The sequence below is a fragment of the Desmodus rotundus genome, chromosome 3 (assembly GCF_022682495.2).
Source record: "Desmodus rotundus isolate HL8 chromosome 3, HLdesRot8A.1, whole genome shotgun sequence".
Lineage (NCBI taxonomy): Eukaryota > Metazoa > Chordata > Mammalia > Chiroptera > Phyllostomidae > Desmodus > Desmodus rotundus.
Genome location: NC_071389.1, coordinates 140,987,905 through 141,013,979, shown reverse-complemented (window position 1 = coordinate 141,013,979; position 26,075 = coordinate 140,987,905). Strand labels below are relative to the sequence as shown.

General features: G+C 40.3%; 1 protein-coding gene across 3 annotated transcripts in view; it reads left to right on the top strand.

Moving 5' to 3' along the window:
- Window positions 1–26,075, top strand: part of IRAK3 (interleukin 1 receptor associated kinase 3) — a 99,639-nt gene that overhangs the window by 62,560 nt on the left and 11,004 nt on the right. For all 3 annotated transcript variants that reach the window (XM_053921201.2, XM_053921200.2, XM_071221007.1), the window contains exons 5-10: window positions 2,922–2,986; window positions 3,611–3,665; window positions 5,025–5,176; window positions 8,562–8,626; window positions 13,410–13,524; window positions 14,323–14,441. In XM_053921201.2, the coding sequence (XP_053777176.1) occupies window positions 2,922–2,986; window positions 3,611–3,665; window positions 5,025–5,176; window positions 8,562–8,626; window positions 13,410–13,524; window positions 14,323–14,441 (571 nt within the window). The remainder of the gene's footprint in view (window positions 1–2,921; window positions 2,987–3,610; window positions 3,666–5,024; window positions 5,177–8,561; window positions 8,627–13,409; window positions 13,525–14,322; window positions 14,442–26,075) is intronic.

The window sequence follows — 26,075 nt, the reverse complement described above, 5'->3', positions numbered from 1 at the left end:
AAAAGATCAATGAATCCAAGAGCTGGCTCGTTGAAAAGATAAACAAGATTGACAAACCTTTACCTGGACTAATCAAGAAAAAATAGAAAGGATGCAAATAAATAAAATCAGAAGTGAAAGAAAAGAAATAACAACTGACACCAAAGAAATACATAAGATTGTAAGAAAATATTATGAAGAGCTGTATACCAACAAACTAGAAATCCTGGATGAAGTGGATAAATTCCTACAGACATTCAATCTTCCAAAACCAAATTGGGAAGAATCAGAGATTCTGAATACACAGATTACACCTAGGGAAATTGAAGCAGTAATCAAAAAACTCCAAACAAACAAAAGCTCTGGACCGGATGGCTTTACAGGAGAATTTTACCAAACATTCTGAGAACTACCTCTGTTCCTCAAACTATTTCATAAAATTCAAGAAGAGGGAAGGCTCCCAAACTTATTTTGTGAAGTCAGAGTTATCCTAATTGCAAAGCCAGATAAAGATACTACAAAGAAAGAAAATTAAAGGCCAATATCTCTGATGAACATAGATGCTAAAACCTCAACAAAATATTAGCAAACCAAACACAGCAATGCATCAAAAAGATCATACACCACAATCAAGTGGGATTTATTCCAGGGATCCAAGTTTGGTACAACATTTACTAATCAATAAATGTGATTCACCACACAAAAAAAATGAAGGATAAAAACCACACTATCATATCAATAGATGCAGAAAAAGCATTTGATAAAATCTAGCACCCATTTATGATAAAAACTCTCAACAAAGTGGGATTATAGGGAGCATACTTAAATATAATAAAGGCCACATATGACAAACCCACTGCCAGCATCATGCTCAATGGATAAAAACTGTAAGTGTTCCCCTTAAGATTGGGAACAAGACAGGGAGGTCCACTTTCACCTCTCTTACGCAACATAGACTGGAAGTCCTAGCCACAGCAATCAGACAAGAAGGAGAAATAAAAGGCATCCAAATTTGAAAGGAAGTAGTAGAACTGTCTTTATTCACAGATGACATGATTCTGTACATTGAGAACCCCAAAGATTCCACCAAGAAACTCCTAGAACTGGTCATTGAATTCATCAAAGTAGCAGGATACAAAATTAATATCCAGAAGTCAGTTGCATTTTTATATGCCAATAATGAACTAATAGAGATGAAAATCAAGAAAACAATCCCCTTCACAATATCTTCAAAAAGAATAAAATTCCTAGGAATAAACCTAACCAAGAATGTAAAAGGCCTGTACTCAGAAAATTGTAAGACACTGAAGAAAGAAATTGAAGAAGATACAAATAAGTGGAAGCACATACTGTGCTCAAGGATAAAAAGAATTAACATCATTAAAATGTGCATACTACCCAAGGCAATCTATAGATTCAATACAATTCCTATGAAGATTCCAATGACATATTTCACAGAACTGGAACAAATATTTCAAAAATTTGTATGGAACCACAGAGGCCCCACATAGCAACAGCAATCCTGAGAAAGAAGAACGTAGTTGGAGGAATCACACTACCTATTATCAAATTATACTATAAGGCCATAGTATTCAAAACAGTCTGGTAATGGCATAAAAACAGACACATAGATCAGTGAAACAGAATAGAGAGTCCAAAAATAAACCCATACCTTCATAGTCAATTAACATTTGACAGAGGCAGCAAGCACATACAATGGGCTAAAGATATTTTATTTAATAAATGGTGTTGGGAAAATTGCACAGATATGTACAAAAAAATGAAACTAGACTACCTTCTTATACCACACACGAGAATAAATTCAAAATGTACTAAATGTTACATTAAATGTTAGACCTGAAACCATGAAAATCCTAGAAGAAAACATAGGCAGCAAAATCTCAGACATTTTCAATGGATCTATCTCCCCAGGCAAGGGAAACAAAAGAAAAACAAATGGGACTACATCAAACTAAAAAGTTTCGTGCAGCAAAGGAAACTGTCAACAAAATAAAAAGACAACCCACAGAATGGGAGAACATATTCACTGATACATCTGATAAGGGGTTAATATCCAAAATGTATAAAGTACTTATAAAACTCAACAGCAAAAAAGCAAACAACCCAATTACAAAATTGGTAAAGCGCCTGCATAGACACTTCTCCAAAGAAGACATACGGATGGCCAATAGACATATGAAAAGATACTCACCATCACTAATCATCAAAGAAATGCAAATTAAAGCCACAGTGAGATACCATCTCACACCTGTCCAATGGCCATCTTCAATAAATCAACAAACAAGTGCTGGCGAGGACAGGAGGATCCGTAGAAAAGGGAACACTAGAGCAAACTAAAAAAGGACTCATGGAAATCGACAACAGTGTGGTTGACTGCTGGTAGGAGGGAGGTGTAACGGACTAAAATGTAATGTAAAAAATATACAATAAAGATTAAATTAAAAATAAATAAAATGAAATTGGGGAGTGGTGGTAGATGTTTAGTGGTTAACTCACACATAAACATGCATACACATACATACTTCTGATACCTTATAGCACAAGGTAGGATATGAAATAAACTAACCCGGGGAAATATAACCCCATTACCGAAAAAAAATTAAAATATATATGCAAAAGATGATAACAATGTTCCATTATCCTTTCAATTTTTTCTATCATACTATAATATTTTTAATAATGTCTAACAATAATTTAGGTAGATATTCATGTTTTAAGTGAACCAAATATTTTTGTGTAATATTTGATCATTAGAATGCTATTCAGACACAAATTTGTAACTATTCAATGGGAATGAAACTGAGCTTTAGAAATGAACATTACTGTCAAAGTGTTTATTTTCATGTGTAAGAAAGGATGAAAACCAAGTTTATTAGGAACATAACTTTGTTGTTTTATCTAGCTCCCCTTATTTCTTTCAGGAGCGGTGTTGAATCCCTCAGAACTGAGACATCAGGGAGATGGATTTCCAAACATGTTCTCCAAGGTAGAGTGTGTATGCAGATAATGACCCTTGAACTCTGTTGCATATGTAGTTGAGCATAGGAATGAAATGATCAGACACAAAAATGCTGGACTTACAGGTACTAGTTTAAAAGCAGAAAAGCCTTAGCTCTCTCACTCTGCTTATTTGAGGATTCAGAAAATTAGAGATTCATGAATGTGTGGAGAGTTGAGAGCTTTCTCCTCTCAGTGATCTGTCAGAGATGAGACTTAGAACTATTAAGGATACTGTGAGTTATGCATTTGTCTTAACTCAGCTTTTCATTTTCCTTTTCTAATTGGTGTTTTGCATATTGCTGTTAGCTTTTTATTAAAGCAAATTAGCAGTGTTTGTTTTTATAGCAATAGAAGTCATTTAAAATTGACTATCACTGACTATGACACTGATACTTGAGTTTTCACAGGTGGCCTGGAAGCCTTAAATATAGACATGGCAGTGAATACTACTGAACAAAATAAAATAAGTTTGCTTTCTACTAGTTTTCCTGTAAGTCAGATTTCAGTGTATTGAACTATATAGTCCAGGGGGAGCTTTGGATTCTGTTGAGGTTCTGTTCTACCCACACTCATGAAGCTGAATTTCTGTAACATGTATCTCTTCTCTTAGGAAACAGCCAATGTCACAGTGGATAATGTTCTTACTCCTGTAGATAATAAAAAAGGTAAAACAAAAAAAACCCCAAGCACCCCAATTTGTTTCATTTTTAAAGATTTTATTCATTTATTTTTAGAGAGAGAGCGAAGGGAAGGAAAAAGGAGAGAAACATCAATGTGTGGTTGCCTCTCGCCCACCCCCCACTAGGGACCTGGCCTGGAACCCTTTGGTTCGCAGGCCAGTGCTTAATCCACTGGGCCACACCAGCCAGGGCCCCAATTTCTTTTAAATCATGCTTTCAATTAAGTCAATTGAGAGAGGGAACTATCTAATAAAAAAAATATGTTACCTGTTCATTAATATGCAGATTCAGATAAAAATTTTTATAGATATCAAAATATTTGCAATTTTGACTGAGCCGGTTCTGATGAATGGTATATTATTGTGATATTAAAAATCTGTTGGCCAATTGAGGCCTCAAGGGGATTTCTTGTTTTCTGTTAGTGAAATTTGCTATGTTCATGAGTTATAGTTAAGCATTAGAAATTATGTTGGGTTTTATATAGTTTTAGAAATTTTCATAGCATTTGCAGAGACTTTAGAGATGTTCGTAGAGCAATCTGGAAAGTCACTATGAACATCCAGTTATTTTGTACCTCAGCTTTCCTACTTTCTTAGCAGAAAGAATAATTTCGTTGTACCTAGCAACCATTCTGAGAAACTTTAATGGCTATCTAAGGCTAAGGCTCCCTTGTCTAAACTTTGCTACTAGATCTGATGCTTCTTTGGTTCAAAAGAGATTTAGAAAAATTTGGTCCTTTAAGATTTAGCAATAAGGTCTAAATCAAACACTAAATGTGGAAATAGAGCCAAATTTGGTTTCTGAAGGATTTAGCCAAGCTTTTGCCTTTGAATTTGTATTTGATGATCTTTTCAATGTTTCCTCCCCATTTCTGCTTTAGCATCTTCCTAATTTACTCTGAGTAGGTTAGGCATTTAGCATATTTGGCTTATGAAATATGTTTCCATCAGTCGTTCTTAGGGAATGTTGTTTAGTCATACACATCAAGATTTCCACTAGTATGGGGTGTGTGTGTGTTTACTGGGTTTAGATTTATATTCTAATGACAAAGAAACAGAATCTTGGGAAAGTTCCCCTAACTATGCTTTTTGGCTGGTCTTTTAGGAAAGATGATAGAATCACTGCTCTATTATGGAAATATCTAAACGGCCATTTGCTCTGTGAAATGAGGGAGCAGAGAGCACATGGTGGGCCTCAGTTTGGTTCCTGGGCCTCACCCCACTGACTCTCCACTGGCCTCTGATGTGTTTCTAATGTGGAAATCCTGGTTCTTCGTAATGGTGGCAGATCTGACTCTTAAAAAAAGAAAAGGTAACTTATCTTCTCCCTACTTTCCTTCCTAAGGAATGCTGCTTAAATCCTCTATCAGCTTTGAAAACATCATAGAAGGAACCAACAACTTCCACAAAGACTTCCTAATCGGAGAAGGGGAGATTTTCGAGGTATACAGAGCGGAGATCCAAAACCAAACCTATGCCATTAAGTTATTTAAACAGGTATGGAAAGAATTAATATCCCAGGATAGTCACTGTACTTATTTGCTCATATTTCATATTAGAAGGTGTCATGTTTTCATCAAGATGGAGAAGATGTGTGTTTGAAAATAAAATTTCATAAGTGAAAATTTCACAAGTGATATGTGACCTCCAGTGACTGGAGAAATGCCTGAGAAATGAATGGCTGTCCTGCAGGAATGTGGAAGTTAAATCCTTCCCATCCCTAGGTGTACTGCATGAGAAAGTCTTTACTGAAAAGCCTTGCAGGGCCTTTGGGACTTTGCTTCAGATGATCAGATTGTGCCTGCTGCTCCAGTGTTCATGTTTGTTTGGTTTTTTAGGGTCGAAAGTGTCCTCTCTGGGCAGCCTCACAGGCAAGCCACAGGTTGGCATCCTGTGTTACTTTATGAATTCTCTTCTATCACAGCTCAGGAGTGCGGGAAAGGGAAGGCTTCAAGTAGGAGCAGCTTGGTAATGATCCGAGCAGGAAATCAGGAGACAGCTGAGTGATGGCAGCCAGGGAAGCAGAACGGGTGTGGAGCAGTCCAACTCAGGAGTCAGGAAGAGCTAGGTACACAGCACACACCCAGAAGAGCTTCGTTGTCCTTCGCTGTTAGGCAACAATTAATAAACATTGTCTAAACTCCTGTGTGGATTGGGCACTGAGCATACACAGATGAATAAGGCATATTCTCAAGTTGCTCACAGCTTTATAGGCGGAAACAGCTGGCTAAAAAAAAAAAAAAAAGATTAAACTACAGTGTGAGAAGTACTTTAGCAGAGATTTGTCCAAAAGATCCTGGGAGCACATAAAATATAACCAGAGTGGGGGCACATCCAGCCCCCAGAAGAGTGCCTGGCACAGAGTAACCAATTCAATAAACAGTTCTGCAGTTAACAAACGGGAAAGTGGTTGAAAGGAAGTGGCCTTTCAGCTGGATTTTGAAGGGTGAGTAGGATTTTGGCAGGTGGTGAGGGAGGGGGAGTATTTTTGCGGTGGAATAATAGCAGGTGCAAAGGCCTGGAGGTGCAGGCATGAAAGCAGACATCTTACTCATGATAATAGATCATTCAGTGGAGTAGAGGTTAGTGTGGGGATGGGAGGGTAGTGGCAGAAGATGATACTGGGAAAACAGATTACGTTCATGGATGATTTTTAAGAGAGAGCGAAAAGACTGGATTTGTGTTTTTAAAATAGAACTTGGGTTGCAGGTTACAGGATGGGCTGGAAGTGGGCAGGAGCATTGGAGTAAAGGGGACAAGAGCTTAGACTAGAGGTGCACTGACCTGGTAGAGGGGTATTTCAGATGTGTAAGTTAAGAAACAGACAGGCCTTAAGCCAACATTCTCAACCCTAATATTAGAATCACGTCAGGAGCTTTTAGAAACTGAGCCCCTGAGTGTCTGGTTAGGTCAGGGAAGTGGCGGTGGTGACAGGCATCAATATTTTTAAAGGGCTTCCCAGGGGGTTCATAGGTAGCCTGTGTCGAGAGCCCCTGCTGTGAGGCGGGGTAGGGATGTCAGCAGAAGGGATGTCTGAGATGTGATATGAAATGGACTCAAAATAGTGATCTGGTAGATAAGGCTGGGGAAAGAAGGGAGAAGGAGGGAGGACCTAAAGTGAATCCTACTTTGCAGCTGAGATTTCAGGGACTTCAAAAAGGTTATTAGCCTGATTTCTCCATTTCCTCAAATTGCCTTTTGCCCACTAATTCTAGACATCTCAAAATTTCTGATAAGATGAATCATCTAATAAAGAAATGAAACCATCTACTGGTAAAACCACTTAACAAAAAGAATGTGTTTACTCTGGAGGTGGCGTAACCAAAGCCTGTTTCTTGGGGCCTGTTGCATCTCTGGCCCCATTAGTACATTCTCTTTCAGTTGTGCCCCGGGCCACTTCCTCAAAGGCTCCATCCATGACCTTCCTCTTCCCTCTGCCGCTACCACCAACTCACACTCCCTTTTGGGAGTTTTCTTTCCAGGACTCTGGCTTCTGTCTTTGTTTTTAGATCTCCTTCCCTTCCTGCTCCGGAGACAATTATTTCTCTGAACCACCGGAGACAATTATTTCTTGGACTGCCTCTGCTCCCTCCAGTATGGTTTTGCCAGCCGTCCTCTGTGTCGCACGGCACCGCAGCATTATCTCGTAGTACTGATGTCCTCATCCCTGTTTCCCAATAGACTGGAAGGTTTTCTTTAAGGGGACTTATTTAACTTTGTATCCAGTGCCTCGTTACAGGGCCTGATCCATAGTAATTACTCAATAAATGTTTGTTGAACAATGAAATGAAGGACAAATGGCTTTTTAACAAATTTAGCTGCTGAGCTCTAGGAGTACACAGACAAGAGGTAACAGAGGCACCGAGAACTAGAGACTGTGCAGCGTCCTACGCACACTCATACAAACACACCCACACACACATTTATCAGAAAGATGAGATAATCTAATGAAGCATGAACCACAGAGCATTTTTTAAAAGGAATGTGGTTCTGTAAAATTGGACGTCGACTTTGATAACCTTTTGTAGAGGGACTGAGGCAGGGAAATGTACCAGCTGTGTTAGACAAGTGCCTCCAGCACCTGGAGAGCTTGTAGTTCTGATTCCGCACATCTGGGTGGGGATCCGAAATCGAGCATTTCTCGCCAGCTCCGGGCGAAGCTGACGTTCCTCGTGCACACACTACGCCTTGAACAGCAAGAATGCTAGGCTAGCATGAACACTGAAACGAACCCCTTCGTTTTTCAGATTAAGAAAACCATGACCTTGAGGTTAAGTGACAAAAAGTCACAAATAGTGAGTTTTAGAAATAGGCCTGGGGCCCAATCCACTTGGATCACACCACAATGTTTTTTTAATATAAATTCTCATAAAGATGTCTTTAATTATGATTTTTCAGCCTAGTTTATTGTTTCTGACTTCCTGAATTAACTTGGAAAATAGCTTTCAGAATTACTGGATTTCTCCCTCTTTATTCCTGAGGACAGAGAGCTCTGAAAACTCTGCCCTGTCTAGCATTTGCAAATGATGGACACTTACAGCTGGCAGGACCTAGGAGCACGTTTAATTTAACTCCTTTATGTAAAAGTTAGACACCTGAGATTCAGACATGCAATGACACAGGGTGTACGAAGCCGTTGACGGCAGTGCCAGGCACAAAGTAGGTGCTCAGTACAATGTTATGGAACCCATTAATTTATTCAATAAATATGTGCCAGGCACAGGGCTAGCTTCTGAAGCACCTTTGAAGTAAGGGGTTATATTTTTATTTGCTTCCTAAATCCATCTTTTCAAAATCAATACAGAGGTAAACTTGGACCATCATAATTCAAACGACCCAAGTCACAAATGTCACAAATCTTGTTTTTCTGTATGACATTTAGGAGAAAAAAATGCAGTGTAAGAAACAATGGAAGAGGTTTTTATCTGAGCTCGAAGTTCTACTACTGTAAGTATATTTTGCCTGGAATGTTTTCCTTTGTGCCTGGTTTTCATCTTTTTGTTCATCTCTGATTCTACAGCACAGAGCTTGGCATGGTTGGCATTTAATAAATGTGATATTAGAACTTTGGGTAAATATCGGACATGTGTTTTAGTATATTTCTTGCAGTACATTTTAAAATAGGCCATTTACATGGCCATTCATGTGAACATTTTAACAAGAAACTGTCATGAGGAAGTAGGTTAAATCATGTGTGACTAACATGGCTGAGTATAAAATGATTCTTAGAACTTTAGAATTGTATATATCTTACCATTTCCCCCTTCCTTAGAGACATCCCAGTCCAGAAACTGTTTTATCCGTACAATCGTCCTCAGGAAAAGAGTTCTAGACCAGGAAATCAAGTGTTTTGATACACATACTATTTTCTGGGAATTTGTTTGTGAGCCTGAGAGTCCTTGGGGACAAACTAAAATTACTTCATTTTTATACATATTCATATACGCAGCTGTGCAGCCTGCCTCGTTGAAGGCCCCTAACCCTAAAGAGTTCACTCATCACCCTTCACAAGTAGAAAATGTTCTTTTCCAGTGTTTTCTAAACCAATATGTGACTGGGGGGAGGGGGAGTCAATCCTTCTGCTTTTATACCCAGGCCCCAAAATCAAAACATTAAAGGCTAATTCTAAACACTTCATATTTATCATTTAGTCAACAGAAAACTGAAACCAAAATTGCAATAAAGTTTCTATATTTAAGCATTATTTATTTGCTTATGAATAAGTTGAAACATTTCCAAATTCCAAAAGTGCAAAACGGTGAACAAGAAAACAATTTCTTCCACTATTATGCAGCCGCCCAGCTGATTTCCCCAAAGGCAGTCATGTCGTTAGTGTCTCGGACGCCTTTCCGGAGAGAGATTCCGTGTGAGCGTGCATGTGTTTAGTCTTCTGCTTTCCCTCTTCTCCCACATGAGGTCGCACACTGTGTTCATTTTGCTCCTTTTAGTAGGCCATGTGCACTCTACTGTAATTTAATTAAACACTCTTCTACTGATGGGTTTTTATTTTATTTTTTATTAAAAAATAATGCTGCAACAAGAAAACTTTTACATATGCTATTTCATACCTGTTTGATTATATCTAAGATAAATTTACATAAATAAAATTATAGGGTCAAATGGTGATATGTATGACATATTACCAAATTGTCCTCTAGTAGAAGTTATACCAATTTATACTTACACCAGTCATATGTAAGAGCACCTGGTTCCCAATATTCTTGCCAACATAGCATTTATTCTTTTTTTTTTTTTAAGATTTCATTTATTTACTCTTAGAGAGAAGGGAAGGGAGGGAGAGAAACATCAATGTGTGGTTGTCTCTCATGTGCCCCCTACCTGGAGACCTGGCCTGCAACCCAGGCATGCGCCCTGACTGGGAATCATACTGGCAACCCTTTGTTCGCAGGCGGGTGCTCAATCCACTGAGCCACACCAGCCAGGGCATAGCATTTATTCTTAATGTTTAATTTTTGCCAGTGTGCTAGGAGGAAATAGTTTCTCAGAGTAGTCTAAGTTTCTTTTTCTATTATGAGTGAATCTTTTTATATATTAAGAGATATGAAATATAACTTTTCTTCATTTTTTATTGGACTGTTGTGTACTTTTCTCATGGTTTATAAGAGCATTTTATATATTAGAGAAACTTACTCCAGTTTTATGTTATGAGATACAAGTAATTTTTTATGTCATTTGTCTTTGCTTATTCTAGTTTTTGCCATGTGGAAATGGTTTTCATGTAGTTGAATTTAATATTTTCAACTATATTTTCTTTTATGAACTCTAGGTTTTATATCAAAGTTTAAAAGGCTTCCCCCACTGATAGGTTATAAAATAATATTGCCATTTTTTCCAAGTACTTTTATGATTTCATTTTTTTACATTCATATATCTGATTCCTTTGGATTTCTTCTGGTAAGGTATTTAAACATTAATTTAGAGAGAATGAACAACTCTGTGATGCTGAATACTCCTCATGTGCCATCATTATTATTTATATTTTAATATTTATTCACCAAGAACTTTACATGTTTAATTCTTTAATCCTATGTGGTAATCATAGGATTACCTGTGTGGTAATGAACTTACCTGTGAGGTAAGTACTGCTATTATCCCTATTTTACAGATGAAGAAATAGAGGTAGATCCTATCTTTTTCTTTTTAATAAGATCCAACTTATTTCCTAAATCATCTTCAATCTCCCTGGTCTCAGAGATTTACTTATAAGTCAGATGCAGCTTTCTCCTTTCAAAACATAGTATCTGAGATGTTTGGAGTGGGATTAAGAGAGAAGTACATGAGTAAATAGGCAATTTCAGTAAATTAAGTGATATGAGGAAGTACAGAACACTGAAGAAACAGGAAATGGTACCTTGGGTGGGGCAAGGGGAGCCACAGAGTAAGCTTCTTGGGAAAAGTAACATCTAAGCTGAGACCTGAGGATGAGTTTTTGGTTTTTATTTTTCTTTAATATCAAGGGAACTCTTAATCCTTGTGCCTTGAATAGAGTTGTAAATATCTTAGAACGTGGCTTCCGATTCTTTTTTTTTTCCTTCTTCTTCAAGGAAAGGGAAAAGACCTAATAATTTCTGAGGATCTGGGATTTAGCTAAAGGTTTAAACTTTAATTTAATTTTCACAAGAATCTCAGGAAGTAGGTGTTTTACCTACTTCCATAGATTGGCTGGCTTAAACAACAAAAATTTATTTCTCACATTTCTGGAGTCTGAGATGTCCAAGATGAAGGCAGATTTGGTTCCTGTGGGGACTCTCTTCCTGGCCTGCAGGTGACTGCCCTCTTGTTTTGTCCTCACATGGTGACGAGAGGGAGCAAACTCTCTGGTGTTTCTTCTCATAAAGGCACTGATTCCATCAGGAAGACTCCACCCTCATGACCTCATCTCACCCTAATTACCTCCCGAAGGCCTCATTATGAAACGTCATCACAGAGGGGGTTACGGTTTCAACATATAGATGGGGTGGGGCATAATTCAAATCGTAGAGACCAAATAACTTGTCCAAATTTACACAGCTGATAAAAAGAAAACCAGAGACTCAAACCCAGGTTCATTTGTTGTTCAAGCCTGTCTGCTCTTCCACATCGTGGTAGCTTGCATCATGTTTTATCTGCAGGGGCACTCAAAAATGTTTATTGAATTGATTTCAAAAGGTATCTGACCTGTTGATCTTCAGAGCTATATAATCCCAAGTCCCACTGACTTAAAGCTTTTTAGTGAAAGGATGGGTGAGATGGGTCCACAGAATTCACATCAGAAATCATTTCCTATAACAGTTCCATGTTCCATACCTTGACAACTTCTAAAAAAATCATTTTTCTGGTAGATCAGTAATCATTAAAAATAAGCAAACATTCATTTCTGCTCTGTGAGTGAGAGAGCAGAGCCATGTCTGTGTGTATACAAGGTCTTCTATCAACTGCTTATCAACAGATTTATATTTCAGTAAATCATTTTAAACTGCCAGACAATCAGCCAACCAGTGGCATAGATCAGCTGTTTAAGCAACCAAATATACCGACTCGGGTCCTTTGCAGCGCATTGCTGTGCATTTCATAGATGTGGTCTGAGTCATAATAAGTGCAGCGACCTTGTGTCACAGTTTTTCACATATTTAACAATAAAAGTCTCTCCGTGTGTTTGTGTATGTGTGTATGTGTGTGTGCTCACACACACACCCCCCCTTTCCTGAGGAGGAGGAATAGGACTAGAAGGGAGATTAGATTACATGATAGATAGATAAATATAGATAGATAACTCCCTATAGATAGAGATCTATATATGTGTGTGATTTATACCAAAGTTTTGCTGTTGAAGAAACAAATAATAGGTCTTTATAAATAGAACCATTTTCTAAAAAATAGCTTTATTTATTTGAATATCCCCAAGCATGCCTACTACATAGTACGTATTCATCAATAATTGATGAATTGAACTGAATTCACAGTATGTGTGAATTTCACATGTTTTATGTTTCACAGTTGTTACCCGGGTTCTGTTGGTTTTCACAGTGACGGCACATGCATTCAAGAAATGGAGCTTTTAAAGAAAGGAGCCTGAAGCGTGTGTCTTACACTGACACAGAATTCCATGAGTTAAAAGCCAGTGATATGTTTTTCATCCTCCGACTTTACTAGTCACGTGGATTTTAGATAACAATACAGTCTTTGTGAAGACTTTGAATATCTCTTTTACCTGCATGGCCGATGTCCAGTACAGTACCTGTGTACTAGCTCTCAACAAACAGATGACTGAAAACAAGTTTTCTGTGCTCTTCTATTTTGGTGACTTACATGTATCTACCTGAAGCAATGAAATGGATAATTTCAGTTGCATTATCTTTATTTATTTAATAAATACGTTACATTGGGTTTATGCTGATAAAAATAAGTTAATATTGAATATTGTTATCTATTTGTTGTAAAACTTCCAACACCCCAAATCTTAAGAACTCTTCACTTTCTTAAATTTTCTCTCTTATATTTGGATGTTTTCTATGTATTTGCATGGTCACAATTAATCACAGAGGGGCTAGCGTTTGTTAGAACACGTTTGACCAATTTGGAAAGCAAATCTGTGATGTATCCAATGAATTACTTCTCCCTTGGCCAAATTTATGTCCTGCTTTAGGCCTATTCCCATCCCCAAACCAGAATGTTGTTCATTTCCTATTCAAATAGCAATTTGATGGACTTAAATATCTTTTGTTTCAAGATATCATCATCCAAACATACTGGAGTTGGCTGCATATTGTACAGAGAGTGAGAAGTTCTGCCTGGTTTATCCATATATGAGAAACGGATCACTTTTTGACAGATTACACTGTGTAGTAAGTCATTTCCATTACTCTGCTTGCTACTTTGGTTCCCTGAAGCCCCTGGGGAGCTGCTGAAACCTTCGGCCAGAGCTGGGAGGTCAGTGTGTGTGGTCAGGTGAGGGGACAGCCCACGATGGGTCTCCCAAGGAGGCAGAGGACTTCTCCACAAATTAATTTCTTACTCTTAGAAGGCTGAATAAATTCCTGAGTCACTATGTGTTGTGCAATGTGGTGGCCAAAGAATTTATTGAGTCCTTACTCCTTATTGATTCTATATCTCAAATGAATGTACATCAACTACCCTTATTTCTCAGATAATTTTTATTTGTATAACTTTGCCAAGGTTCCACCCTTCAATACAAAGAATAGACATAAAAATGATACAGAATCCTTAAAGAGAAGGAAGCTGAACAAATGCCACCTCTTCTCATGTGATGCTTTTGAAATATAAGTTTAAAAATTGTTTCAAATAAGTTAAGTTTCATTTAATATGAGAATAAAACCAAATAATTCTCAATCTCTCATACTATTATGCCACAAATATTTTCTTTAATGAACTTTTAAACATAGTCACCTGATTATCCATATTTTCAGTAAGCCAAAACTAACATTATTAGGTATTTTCGCTGGTTACAAAGGCCTAGAACCATCATTAGGAGTAGAGGAAAGCCTATGTTGAATTAAAAATACGTATGGTAACCACACCCCACTTCGCCATCAGCTTCTATTCTGGCATACGGCTGTGTAATGAACATGCACACAGTTTTTACTCAGAAAGTTCCACTAAACCAATCACTGTTGTCTTTCTAGGGTGACACAGCCCCGCTCTCTTGGAACACTCGAATCGGCGTATTAATAGGAACAGCCAAAGCCGTTCAGTACCTGCACAGCACCCAGCCGTGCTCGGTCATCTGTGGCGGTATATCAAGGTAAGTTATCCCAGGGCTTTAGGTTACACCTGAAAGCCCCTCCCATCATTGCAAGTGAGTTAGACTTCGTGCTATTTTCTGTCTATAGTCCCTGGCATGTATGTATATGTTAAAAATGCTCATCTAGGTATTTAAAATCTTACCTTTTATTAATGAAAACATATCTACCAAATAAAAAGATATATTTATGCTGCCAAAGGGAGAGTTTATATTATCTTTGAGAATTATTAATGAATAATGTAAGACAGTTTCATGTATTCTATTAATTATACGTGATAGCAGCCTGTGAACTGAACCCATATTAATCTCACTTAAAAAAATGAGGTTAAAGGAAGGATTAAGTGACTTATACGGGGATTCCTAGCAAGATAACAGTAGTAAATGACAACTAAAATTCTTTGTCCTTGAGTCTCCTGTGCTTGCTGATGCCTCTGAGCCTGCTGCCTCCTGGCCGTGTGTATTCATATGTGACAAGCTGAGCAGCAACTCCTGTCTTCATTTTTGAGACATGAGAAAATTAGAAGCAATACTTTCCGTCTTCCTCCTTCTGCAGTGGACGTAGGAATCATTCAGAGAGTAGACAGCCTGAGCAAAGCCTCCCTGGTGAATTTTTCCTATGTGCCCTTCATCTTGAACTTGTCCAAAAGTAGCTAAATACACCACTGCTGGACAGCAGGGAAGACTCAATTTAAAAGGCTGCTCCCTCTTCTGAACCATCTCCTAGTACCTTGAAAAAAATTTTTGGCATGCTTTTGAGTTGACGAAAGAGGGGCAGATTGCTTGCTCCTTTGTTTTGCTGATGAAATGAACTCCATATGAAAAGACTAGATTTTCATTTAGTCCTGGAGGAGCCAGGATTACCACCCAGAGATGTCTGCTCCTGTAGCAATGTGGTGATTCATCAAATACTAGTGGCCTCATAAATCTGCATAAAGTTGGTGCACCCTCACGGCACCTGAGACATAGACAGACAGTGGAGGTCTCAGAGGTCTGTGGTGTCAGCCATTGGGGTTGGTTCCAAAGGGCTGAGTTGGCCACCCCCAACCTAAAACTACCCTCTTTCCACCCAGCTCTCAACCAGCCCTGCCCAGCAGGTGCTCAAATATGTTTTAACTGAGTGAGTAAGTAAGTAAGTAAATAAATAAATAAATAAATAAATACCTAGAATTTTGCTGTGCATATATTCTTCCCTTGGTTTAAACTTAAAATGAACATGAGCTTATTTTTAATCTCAAGCAGTAATGCATGAATTTAATTAATTTTCTGTAGCCTAATGTGGCTAAGTTGATCAAATTCTCCCCTGAAAGCACAGCTTGATAGGAAAGATGGGTGAGAAGAAGGACAGTGTCGAGTTTTGGTGTGTGATGGGAGAAGGGGACAGGGAAGGCCACCCACTGGAGCAAAGTGAACATGGCGGGGTGGGATACACATCCAGGCCCCTCCCGAGCCACAAGGTTTCCCACCTCTGACGCTGAGTGAGGAGACTTGGATGTGCCCCTCCAGCATCTCACTCCTGGTTTAAGTTAGAGCGCAGACCGTGGACTCCGATTTCTGCTTTCTCTCTAATGTTTGGTGCCTTCAGGCAGGAAACAAGCTCAGAGGCAGAGGATTGCCTGCAGAAGATTTTTAAGGGTGTGCTCTCAGGAACAACTAATGTCAAGGAGGAAAAGAGCAAGGGCGAATTGCGCTGTTGGAGAAGCTGGGCTGGGAGACTGTCATAGAGGCCTTGGCCGATGCCATGGGGACTGCTGACGTTGGGGTGACCCTTGAAAAATATCCTAACGTGAGGCAAGGCACTCAGGTTTTAGTACCCCTTCATCTGATTGGCCCTAAGAGGGGCTGTAACTTGGCCAAGACAGCTCCCTCCTTCCAAAGACAGATGCCAGGTGGGGGCTTAGCTGTGAGCCATCAGCAGCCCCCACCCCCGGATGGGGAGCAAGTGCCTCCCTGGATTTTGAAGGAGGGACCTGGGCCACCCCACTGCAGCCACCACAGTTATGCAGGAAGGTTTGACTGGGCGCCGCTCTGCAAAATGTGACCAAGTGATTCTTTTTCATGTACTTTCCTTCCCACCTCTTTTCATCTTTCCTGATAGTTCAATAGAAGATGACTTTCTGCTTAAAATGTGATTCTGAGCAAATTGTTTAACTTATCTAAGCCTCAGTTTTTTTCTTCTGCAAAATGCTGATAAGGATAGTGGCTTCTACCTTAGGGTAAAATGACAAAGTACGGATGGCGCCTGGCAAAGTGTACGCACTCATCAAATGGAAGCTCCTGTTACAATTGGTCACGAAGTGGTAGGAACAGCAGTAGACGAGGCTAAGAGACGTGATAGCTAGTCAGCCTTTTTACTTCTCCCTTTTTTACTTACTGTCTTAATTCATTCAGGATTCTATCACCAAAATATTATAAAGTGGGTGGCTAATAAATAACACACATTTATTTCTCACAGTTCTGAAGGCTGAGAGGTCCGAGATCATGATGCTGGCCTGCTCTTTGTCTGCGAGGTCCCACTTTCTGTTCCCAGACAGTCATCTTTTCCCTGGGTCTTCACCTGACTGAAGGGGCAAGGGATCTCTCTGAGGCCTCTTTGTAAGGCACTAATCCCTGTCATGAGGGCTCTACCCTCACAACCTAATCACTTCCCAAAGGCCTGCCTCCTAATTCATATCGTGTCAACACATGAATTTGGGAGACGCCAAACACTCGGTCCATAGCACTTTCCCTCCATCGTCAATTTATTGTGCTTGACAGTGGACCCACAAACTAAGATCTATTTTAAGTAAAATCACTTCTGTGTTAACTGACATACTGAATGCTTTAAAAAAATTACACATTTTAGTTTTAATTTTATTTATTGAATTGAGAGAGAAAGAGAGACATTAATTTGTTGTTCCACTTATTTAGGCATTCATTGGTTGATTCTCATATGCTCCCTGGCCAGAGACCAAACCGTAACCTTAGCACATCAGGACAGCGTTCTAACCAACTGAGCTACCCAGCCAGGGCATATACTTATTTCAGTTCACAAACATTTATGGAATATCTGTTGTGTGCAGACCACTGTATTAGATCGCAGAGGGGAAGACAATGATCATAGTCTCGTCCTTGAAGGTTCAGCCTGGTGATCAGAGAGACAACACAAACGTAACATATAAAGTGCAACTCTAACTACACCCAGTGCATGGTTGGTCTGAGAAGGCTTTTCTTCTAATTAGATAGTTGCAAGCCAAGCCTATGAGGAGATAGGTCATGGCAGTGGATTAGTTGAAAGGATGGAAGAGAATGGTCCTGATAGAAGTAATAATATGTTCAAGGGAATCAAGTGAAGAATTGCCAAGCATATGATGAAAGCAAGACATTGATTGACTGGAGTGGAAAGGGTAAGGTTGGAATAAGGAAAGATAAGACTAGAGAGAGGAGCAAGAAATGTGGGCAGGGCTTGGACAGCGGCTTGAATGCTAACTAGGCTGACGACCTAGATTTGGTAAGTACGGCTCTCTTTCAAGGGACTCTGAGGCTTCTCTGGGGTATAGGTAGCAACGGAAAAGTTCTGGAATCTCTTAGGTGATATCACAGTTTTAAAGGAGGACATTTATTCCAGGGCCAATACCCCAGGTATGTGTTTGGATGTGCTGATTTATAAAATCATCTAAATAACACTGCTAGATGTGTGCCCAATGGGTAATAGGGGTATCAAGTACCAAAAGACATCTGATCAGATGGGAAATTTCATGGAAGAGGCAGGGTTTAAACTGGAAATGTAGCTAGCAATGTACTTTATGTTTCTAGTTGGTGAAGGGTCTGCCAATTGTTGCCTTTCTGAGTTTTCCAAAAGGTTCAAAGACTCAATATAACCATCTACAGACTGTGCCCAGGTGTGGGTCAGGGTATGGAGTTCTGGGGCTGTGGGCATTTATTGAGAATTGGGGCTTCACAAGTGCTCATCAGTGCATTCCTCTCCGTTCCAGAGCTCATCAGCCTCTTCCACAGCACTGAACTCTTGAACTTTCTGCTGAGCCTGCCAGCAAATATGTGAATTAGTGCCAACTATAGCAGTAGATCTCCCCCTTCCTTTGGTGATGGGCACACCTGTTCTCTAGAAACTGGAATGAGACCAACTCATTTGGTTCAGGGCACTGAGCATCTGTCAGATGGTAATGGCCAACGGTCTTGGCCAAAAGTGAATTGGGTGACCTGAATAGTCTCCTGAATCTCTTAAATGAACCCTTCACTTTGCTCTAAATGTGGGCCTCCCTAATTCTTGGTTCCGCTACTCGTATGGACAGCCTAGTGCTCTTAGGAAGGTCTGCAATCCCTACTCTTCTGCCTTTGTCATATTAATTTTTAATTCTTTGTAAGGAAAGGCAGCTTCTAGGGGATATGTCATTTTATCACACAGCGCTGATAATTGACTGAAAAAAAAGGACATTTCAAAAAGTGTTAAATAGTGATCTTTTGATGAGTAAGTCAGGTCCCTGTATTTGTTGGAGTGAGAAATGGGAGCTATTATTACCTTTATTTTCTTTTCTGCATCTGGGCCTCAGACTGATGGATCACAGAAGAGTTTATTGTACATCATTTGATGTTATTAAATAATGTTTTAATAGTATGAAATAACATGGAACAGTATGCATAAAGTGAGATTAAGTGAAAAAAGCCAAGTTGAAGTAGTATAGAGTACTATAAATTTATGATTAAAAATAAATTAAAAGTAAAACAAGAACATAAATAAGGCTTTATTGAGACAGAGAGATACAGCGTTTTGCTGAATGGCTTAGTTTTTACTTCTACATTATGTTTTTTAAATTTTTATGTAAGGGTGATGTGCTATTCTTATAATAAAAATAATATTTATTGGAAAAATATAATTTGGCATCTGGCCTTTCTATCTCAAACTCAGGAAGCAAAAGAAATATCAGTGGTGAGTCTCTAGTTATTAAATTATGTCCAAAAGTTCATTTCATTCATTCTCCATAGTTACTTCCATCTACAGAGAAGCTTGGCAATCTTACACCTTTGTGGTTTTTCAAATAGTTTAAGAAATGAAGATTGTAAGATCATTATTGAGCAGTCTGGAGTGTGTGCAACACCTGTGTTTAAGCACAATGAAACGGTGTCTGCGCTGTCGCTGGAGGTGACAGGGAAAGAGCACAGGAAATCTGGGTTCAAGCCCAGTCCTGCCTCCTACTCTCAGGCCCTTGTTTTCTTCTCATGCGTACGCTCAGAGCCAGCTGAGATGATCTCAAGTTGGATCTCTTCTTGCTTTCAAATTCTGTGACATTGCACCAGCCGGCTTTTGTACTGTGCTCTATTTCCAAGTCTAAGGATTGTAACAGGAGAAGGATGCCATGCTACATTTTTAAAACCCCAGTCAAGCTTTATCCTGATCAGCTTCAGAGTGAGGATGAGGAGTGCAGCTATGTTAGGGAAGTGCCTCCAGAGACCTGCTCACCCTCGGGCAGGTTAGGCAAAGTCCAGACTTGCCTGTTTCCCAGAAACACCTTCCCCAGAGTCTTTTCTCTCTTTTTCCCCCTTTTCAACAACCAACCCAACAATGACAACCAGTGATGTCATTGCTGTCTCTGTCTCTGGCTGAGTGTACGGCCTTTGAGTCAGGAAGATCTCAGCTCAAATCCCTGCTCTACTACTTTCTAGCAGTGTGACTTTTGTTAGGTCTCCTCATCTGGAACTGAGTAGGCTCCACTCCTCCCAGATTGTGGGAATGGAGCAAGATAATCTGTATAAATTCTGCACCACCCAGAATTTAGCAATAAGCTGCAATTTCTCCCACCTGATGGAGACGGCCTCTTCCACCTCCCAAGTGACTCATCCAACCAGTCCTGGACCCATGCATGGCACGTTGTCAGAGTTCCATCCAGGTGCAGATCTAATGATTAGAGCTTTCTTTATATTAAGCTAAAATCTGTGACTTGTTCAGTCACTGTTTGGCACTGGAATTAACTACATGTACCTAAAAAAAGGGGGAGATAGTTCGCTTAAATTCTGCTTTGTAATCAACCCTTACTTATTTTTTTATGAGTAGCTGAATAAAAAGATTTATTTCCAGTTAACTATAGTAAATCGAAAGAGCACTGAACACAGGGAAAGCAGGACTAAGCCTTAGTCCTGGCTCTGCCATCAAAAAGCTGCTTTGCATAGAATAAGTTATTTTAGCCATGTGGGCCTCATTCACCTCATCTGAAAAAGAGCAACTACACTATAGCAGCGATGAAAAATCCATTTCATCTCACATTGATTGGTTGGCAATGATTTCTCACCTGCAGTATTGAAAGAGAATCTGGGGTGTGTACATTTTGCACTCGATTAGTGATGTCTGCCAAAAATATGGGAGGCTGTTTTGGCAACATTTGGGCCACGTATTTGCCATATGAAGAATGGCCTAACCTATTCGTGGTTTTAAATTCTCTTAATTGACAAACTGATTATATGAACAAATGTTTCCTTGCTATCACCTGTAGATTTGGCATTATGCTTATGTAAACAAGTGGGAACTTGGAGAGAGGAGGAGGAGCACTAGAACTCAGAGGAAACCTTCAGTGACAACTTCATGGAGGAAGTGAACCTTAGGCTGCATAGAGGATTGGATGAAAGTGAGGAAGGAATACTATGCAGGTGAAGGGAACAGTATAAAGAAAGGAGATCAAATGTGTGATGGCAGATGGAGACTAAACTTCTGGTGGTGAGCATGCTATAGTGTATGCAGACATCCAATTATAATGTCGTACACTCAAAACTTACATAATGTTATCAGCCAATGTTAACTCAATAAAAAATTTAAACTTTTAAAGAAAGAAGGACAGAAAACCTTTCAATGTCAACGTGCAGTCTGCCCTGACTGCATTAGTAAGTGCAGATACCTCAGGGTAGCTCACGGGCTGCAGATGGAGTGCGGAGCTCAGGGAAAGCCCGAGGACTTCAGACCCGACCTAAACGCCCACCACATCATTTATCAGGCTTGCCAACAACCCTGACTTTAGGTGCTACTGGTCTTATCTCAATTTGACAGAAGAGGAAGCCCAGACCTCCAGAAATCAGTACCTGCTTCTGCCACTCATCTGCAGATGGGGAAAGGAGATGGGTTTCCATGCCTGTGTGGGGGCTCCTGGGAGCACGTTGGCTTCATTAAGCAGAGGCAGGGAAATCGGGCAGAAAAGGAGAGCATAATTAATATATGCAAATTTGGAAATGTTGACACTGGACTCCTTGTGAAAATAGCAGCAGGCAGTGGACTGAGGTGGAGATTTGGCCTGGAGTCTGCATGCAGCGTCTTCGCCCTGTTCAAGCAGTGAGCGTAAATAGCCTTCCTACGGGACACTCTGTCAAGGACACACACAGTTGCAGGACACGAAGGAAGATGCCAAGCCCACATTTCAAAGGTATTTTCAAGAAGTCTGGTGGTTCAGTTAGCCCAAAGATGTCTTAGTAATTTGAACTCTTCAAAGAGGATGTTACAAAAACAAATATTTACTTCCAGATGGTGGAATTTGAGGAGGAAAGGATTTAAAGAAAACAATCTTAAAGAACTGAAGTCTCTGTTCGTGACAAAAAAGCCTCACATTTTTATTTGGGGAATGAAGATGTTTTTGAATTACAAGATCACATAAAAGCATCTGAAAGCAGTAAACCTCGCTATTTCCATCCTAGCCCTTGGTGAGCTTAATTGTTTTCATATTTATGAACGAACTTAAATTCCAATGCATTTTATCCTGGACGTTTTTCAGCCCACACATTCACCCCTGCTAGTTTCCAAAGCCAGGAGGCAATCTTGGTGAACACTTCTAATGTTTCCTGTAGGACTGTCATCCCTTTGTATTACCATTTGTCTTTTGCGGGTGAAACAGCCTTTCATGTATGGGAAGGGCTCTAGGAAAGAAAGGAGGGAAGAAGCTGTTTGTTTATAAATGAAGTTTTAAAAATGGACGTTGGTCCGAGATGTTTGGCTATAGTAGGTACACAGAATTTCCTCTGGGAGGGACTACAAAGGCTGAGTGGGAGGGAAGAAGAGCAGGAAGCCGCAGATTGGCCCCTTCCTACAACCAGCCCACCCTTGCCTGAGGGCCCGTGCTTCTCCTTACTCCCAGAGTGGATGGGTTTGGTGAGACCTGGCTCCCGCTCAGTATTTAGTGAGAATGGCAAAGCCTGCAGGAAATGCGAAATGTTTGTTTCAAAATGTTTCACTGATTGTTTAATTAACCAGTCTCCTCCCTTTCCCTCTCCCCAACAAAAATCTACATTTGTTTTTCAGAAACATTTTAGATATAAACAACTTTTTTTCCTCAGACTTTCCTACTTTCCCCTTAGGGCCTCCTTTCTTCTTAGATATCTAAATATGCTCATTTCCCCCCCAAGAGATGCCAAAAGAATGAAATATCACATAAGTTAAAATTTCCCCTCTTTTATTTACCACCACGGACTCTAAACACCAACATTCATTGATTAATACCCCTGGGCACATACATGTATGCACACATATGTACAAACTAATAGCTATATATTTTTTCTTTCATTGGTCTTAAAATGCCTGGAAATGTTAATTTAGTCAGATTCTTCCAGAACTTTTCTGGAACTGTTTTGAAACACAGCCACTACCTTGAAAGTAGTTAACCCAAGGGCCCTGGGTACTCCAGGGGCAGCCTGCAACCCCCTTACTTTTGGTATTTCAAATTGTTGTCCTTGAACTTGTAGTGATAGCCAGCCAAATTCCCTGGGACTTTGAGGTAAGATGGTAGGTATGGAATGGACAGTGGCTAGCCTACATCCTTCAAAGCACATTTCTAGGCCTTCCCTGTATATCAGGCACTCTGCTTCCATTTTCTCATTTAATCCCTGTAACAGCCTTGTGAGTTAAGCATTGCCAGATCTGTTTATTGACAGGGAAACTGAGGTTACGGAAGTTGTGCTAGTTCGGCTGGAAATGAAATTTCACATGTACAGGAGGAGTACCCTGTACTGACCGGGCCTTTAAACAGAGAGCCTAGGACTCATAAGGTAGCCATTAAAGCAAAACGAGTTTTAGTACTGTCTCTGAGTCCTGCCTGGCTACAACAGGAGAGAGAAGGCTGCCTCACCCAAGGAGGGAATAAGGGTCTCAGGCTCATACCGTTTTAGACCACATGCCCGCAGTCTGCAGTTGGGGAGTGGGTGTGTGCCCTTTCCCAATCATCTGCAGGTTCTCAGAGAAGCTGGGCCTTGCCTCATCTGGTGAGGGGGATCTTGGTGTTGCAAAGGCAGCAACACAGGCAGCAACATGTCCTGTTGCCTCAGGCTGTCAATGAGAGGCCTCTTCGGTCCTGTTTATCTCTACGGCCAGTTGGGTGGAGTCTGGACTTTTCCTGAGAGTTACCAGGCACTCGGGGACTGCGCTACTGGGCACAAATAACTCCCCATAAAACCCTATAAAAATAAACATATCTGCAAAAACCAATCATGCACTTACATGTCAAACATGGTATGTGCACTTAAGTTCAAATCTTGCATCGTAATCTAGGTGTGTCATCTTGCCTTATATTTAAGGGCCACAGACTTCAACTAAATTAGGAGACAAATTGGTGGGCAAAGAAAGCAGTTCTTGTAGCCTTTGGGGGACTCAGTTCCCCTAAAAGAATTGTCTTAGGACCCTTAGCAAGGGGGAGACTCAGTACAATAATACTCCCGGGCAGGATAAGATCACCACCTTGTGCAGGATTTTCCCTGTCTCGTTAGTGATCCTGCCACTGACCCTTCTGCTGGAAGAATTATCTAGAGAGGTCTCTCTGCTACAGCAAGTATCTTATGGGAAAGACTAGAAGAAATAGGATGTATGCCCTGGCTGGTGGCTCAGGTGATTGAGCACTGGCTTGCAAGCCAAAGGGTTGCTAGTTTGATTCCCAATCAGGGCACATGCCTGAGTTGCAGGTCAGGTTCCCGGTGGTGGGCGTGCAAGAGGCAAGCACACATTGATGTTTCTCTCTCTTTCTTCCTCCCTTCCCCTGCCTATAAATAAATAAAATCTTTTTAAAAATAAAATGAAATGGGAAATATTTTTTAAAAAAAGAAATAGGATGTAGGAACACTAAATTAGGTGGGTGGGCCGTTGTATCCTTCTCATCTGTGTCTTCGGTAGCCACAATAGCCAGCCAGCAAGCTGCCCTCTTATTGCATGGTATTGTCACATGATTTTAGCCATCTGTGTTGTTTTCATTTTGGTAGCCTGCTTTCACCCTATAGTATAAACGTATTCCGTTGACCTACGTGTTAGCTCAAGGCACTTTATGTTAGAACATTCTATTTAAGGTTGAAGCAGGGGGACGAATTAGGGCAGAATTGATTGTTGAAGGGCCTTTCGCAATTCCCACTTTCCTGAAACAGAACATCCTTCTTCCTTGGCTACCATTAACCTTTATTTAGAACAGAGTAAATCACTGGACTCAAAATTTATGTTATACACTAACGTCGGCTGGTAAACAACTTGTCTTTTCACCAAATGTCATTATTCAAAGTGTGAAAGCAGTGCCCTCGAACAATTTCGCATTCTTATTGATGGCCTCTCGAGGACCCAAAGTCCTCTGTTGGGTTTTATTGTGTAACACATTGTGGTCACAGCTCAACTCATACAGAAACGTGGTTCATCAATTGCTGGAAGCTTCCTGCCAGTTTTGCTGAGGGTCAAATAAATAGATTAGATTATGGTTGTTGTTACTTTTTTTTTTTTCTGCTTAGAAAAAAGCTATACTTCAGGGAGTCTAAGTGTTCCACACATTCAAATTTTTGGATTCCCCTGGTTCTGGCATTTTAAATTGAGACTTTTATACCTTCTTTAGAGTTGGGGTGGGGGAAGGAGAGGGCCAGATGTTCGACAATGAAAATCTGGCCGTCCCAGCGTTGCTGTCCTTCCCCAGGCTGAAAGGAAGTGGGGGCAGGGTGCAGAAGAGAGCCAGGCTCCGCGTGCAGCCCAGGCTGGAGGGGCAAAGGTTGGTCCTGGTGATGAGAGTTAATGAACTTCCCTGCTCACCTCACCTCCTGGCACACCTGGCAAACTCCTGCATTAAATACCTTGGCAGTCAGAAATGATCAGGGCATCTCCAGAAGCCCTGCTCTTGATCTGAACTAGTGAAGTGTACACCTAGGGAAGAAGTAATTATGGACCAAGTGTCTGTTCTTCCCGAGAGCTACAGAGAAGGCATGATCCGGCTCTAGTATATCCCTGTCTTCAGAAGCATGGCAGGGTAGCTAATACTGTTTCCGAGCGAGGAAAACAGAGAATGGGTGAGGAGTGACAGAGATGTGTGGGATCCGGGCTGGTTTTAGAAGCTGCCGGGTTTGAAGTAATCTGGGGTGAAAAGACAAGGCAAGGAGAAAAATGAGGACTGTGCTTATGATGCAAGTCTCCTCCCTGCCTTTCTCCTCATAAACGCAAGGATCACACAACAGGTCAGGGCTTTGGGGATTATGCAGAATGGGGGCTCTTTGGACTTTGTGATTCTGCTAGTTTAAGGCATGCCTTTCTGGTCCTGGAAACCCCATCATTTCGTCTGTTGTCAGCTCAGTCCTGGACAAAGTCTGCATTAGAATTCATGAGGCCTTAGTTTTACATCCTCTAAATAGAACCAGGGCTCTGAATATTCTGCATCA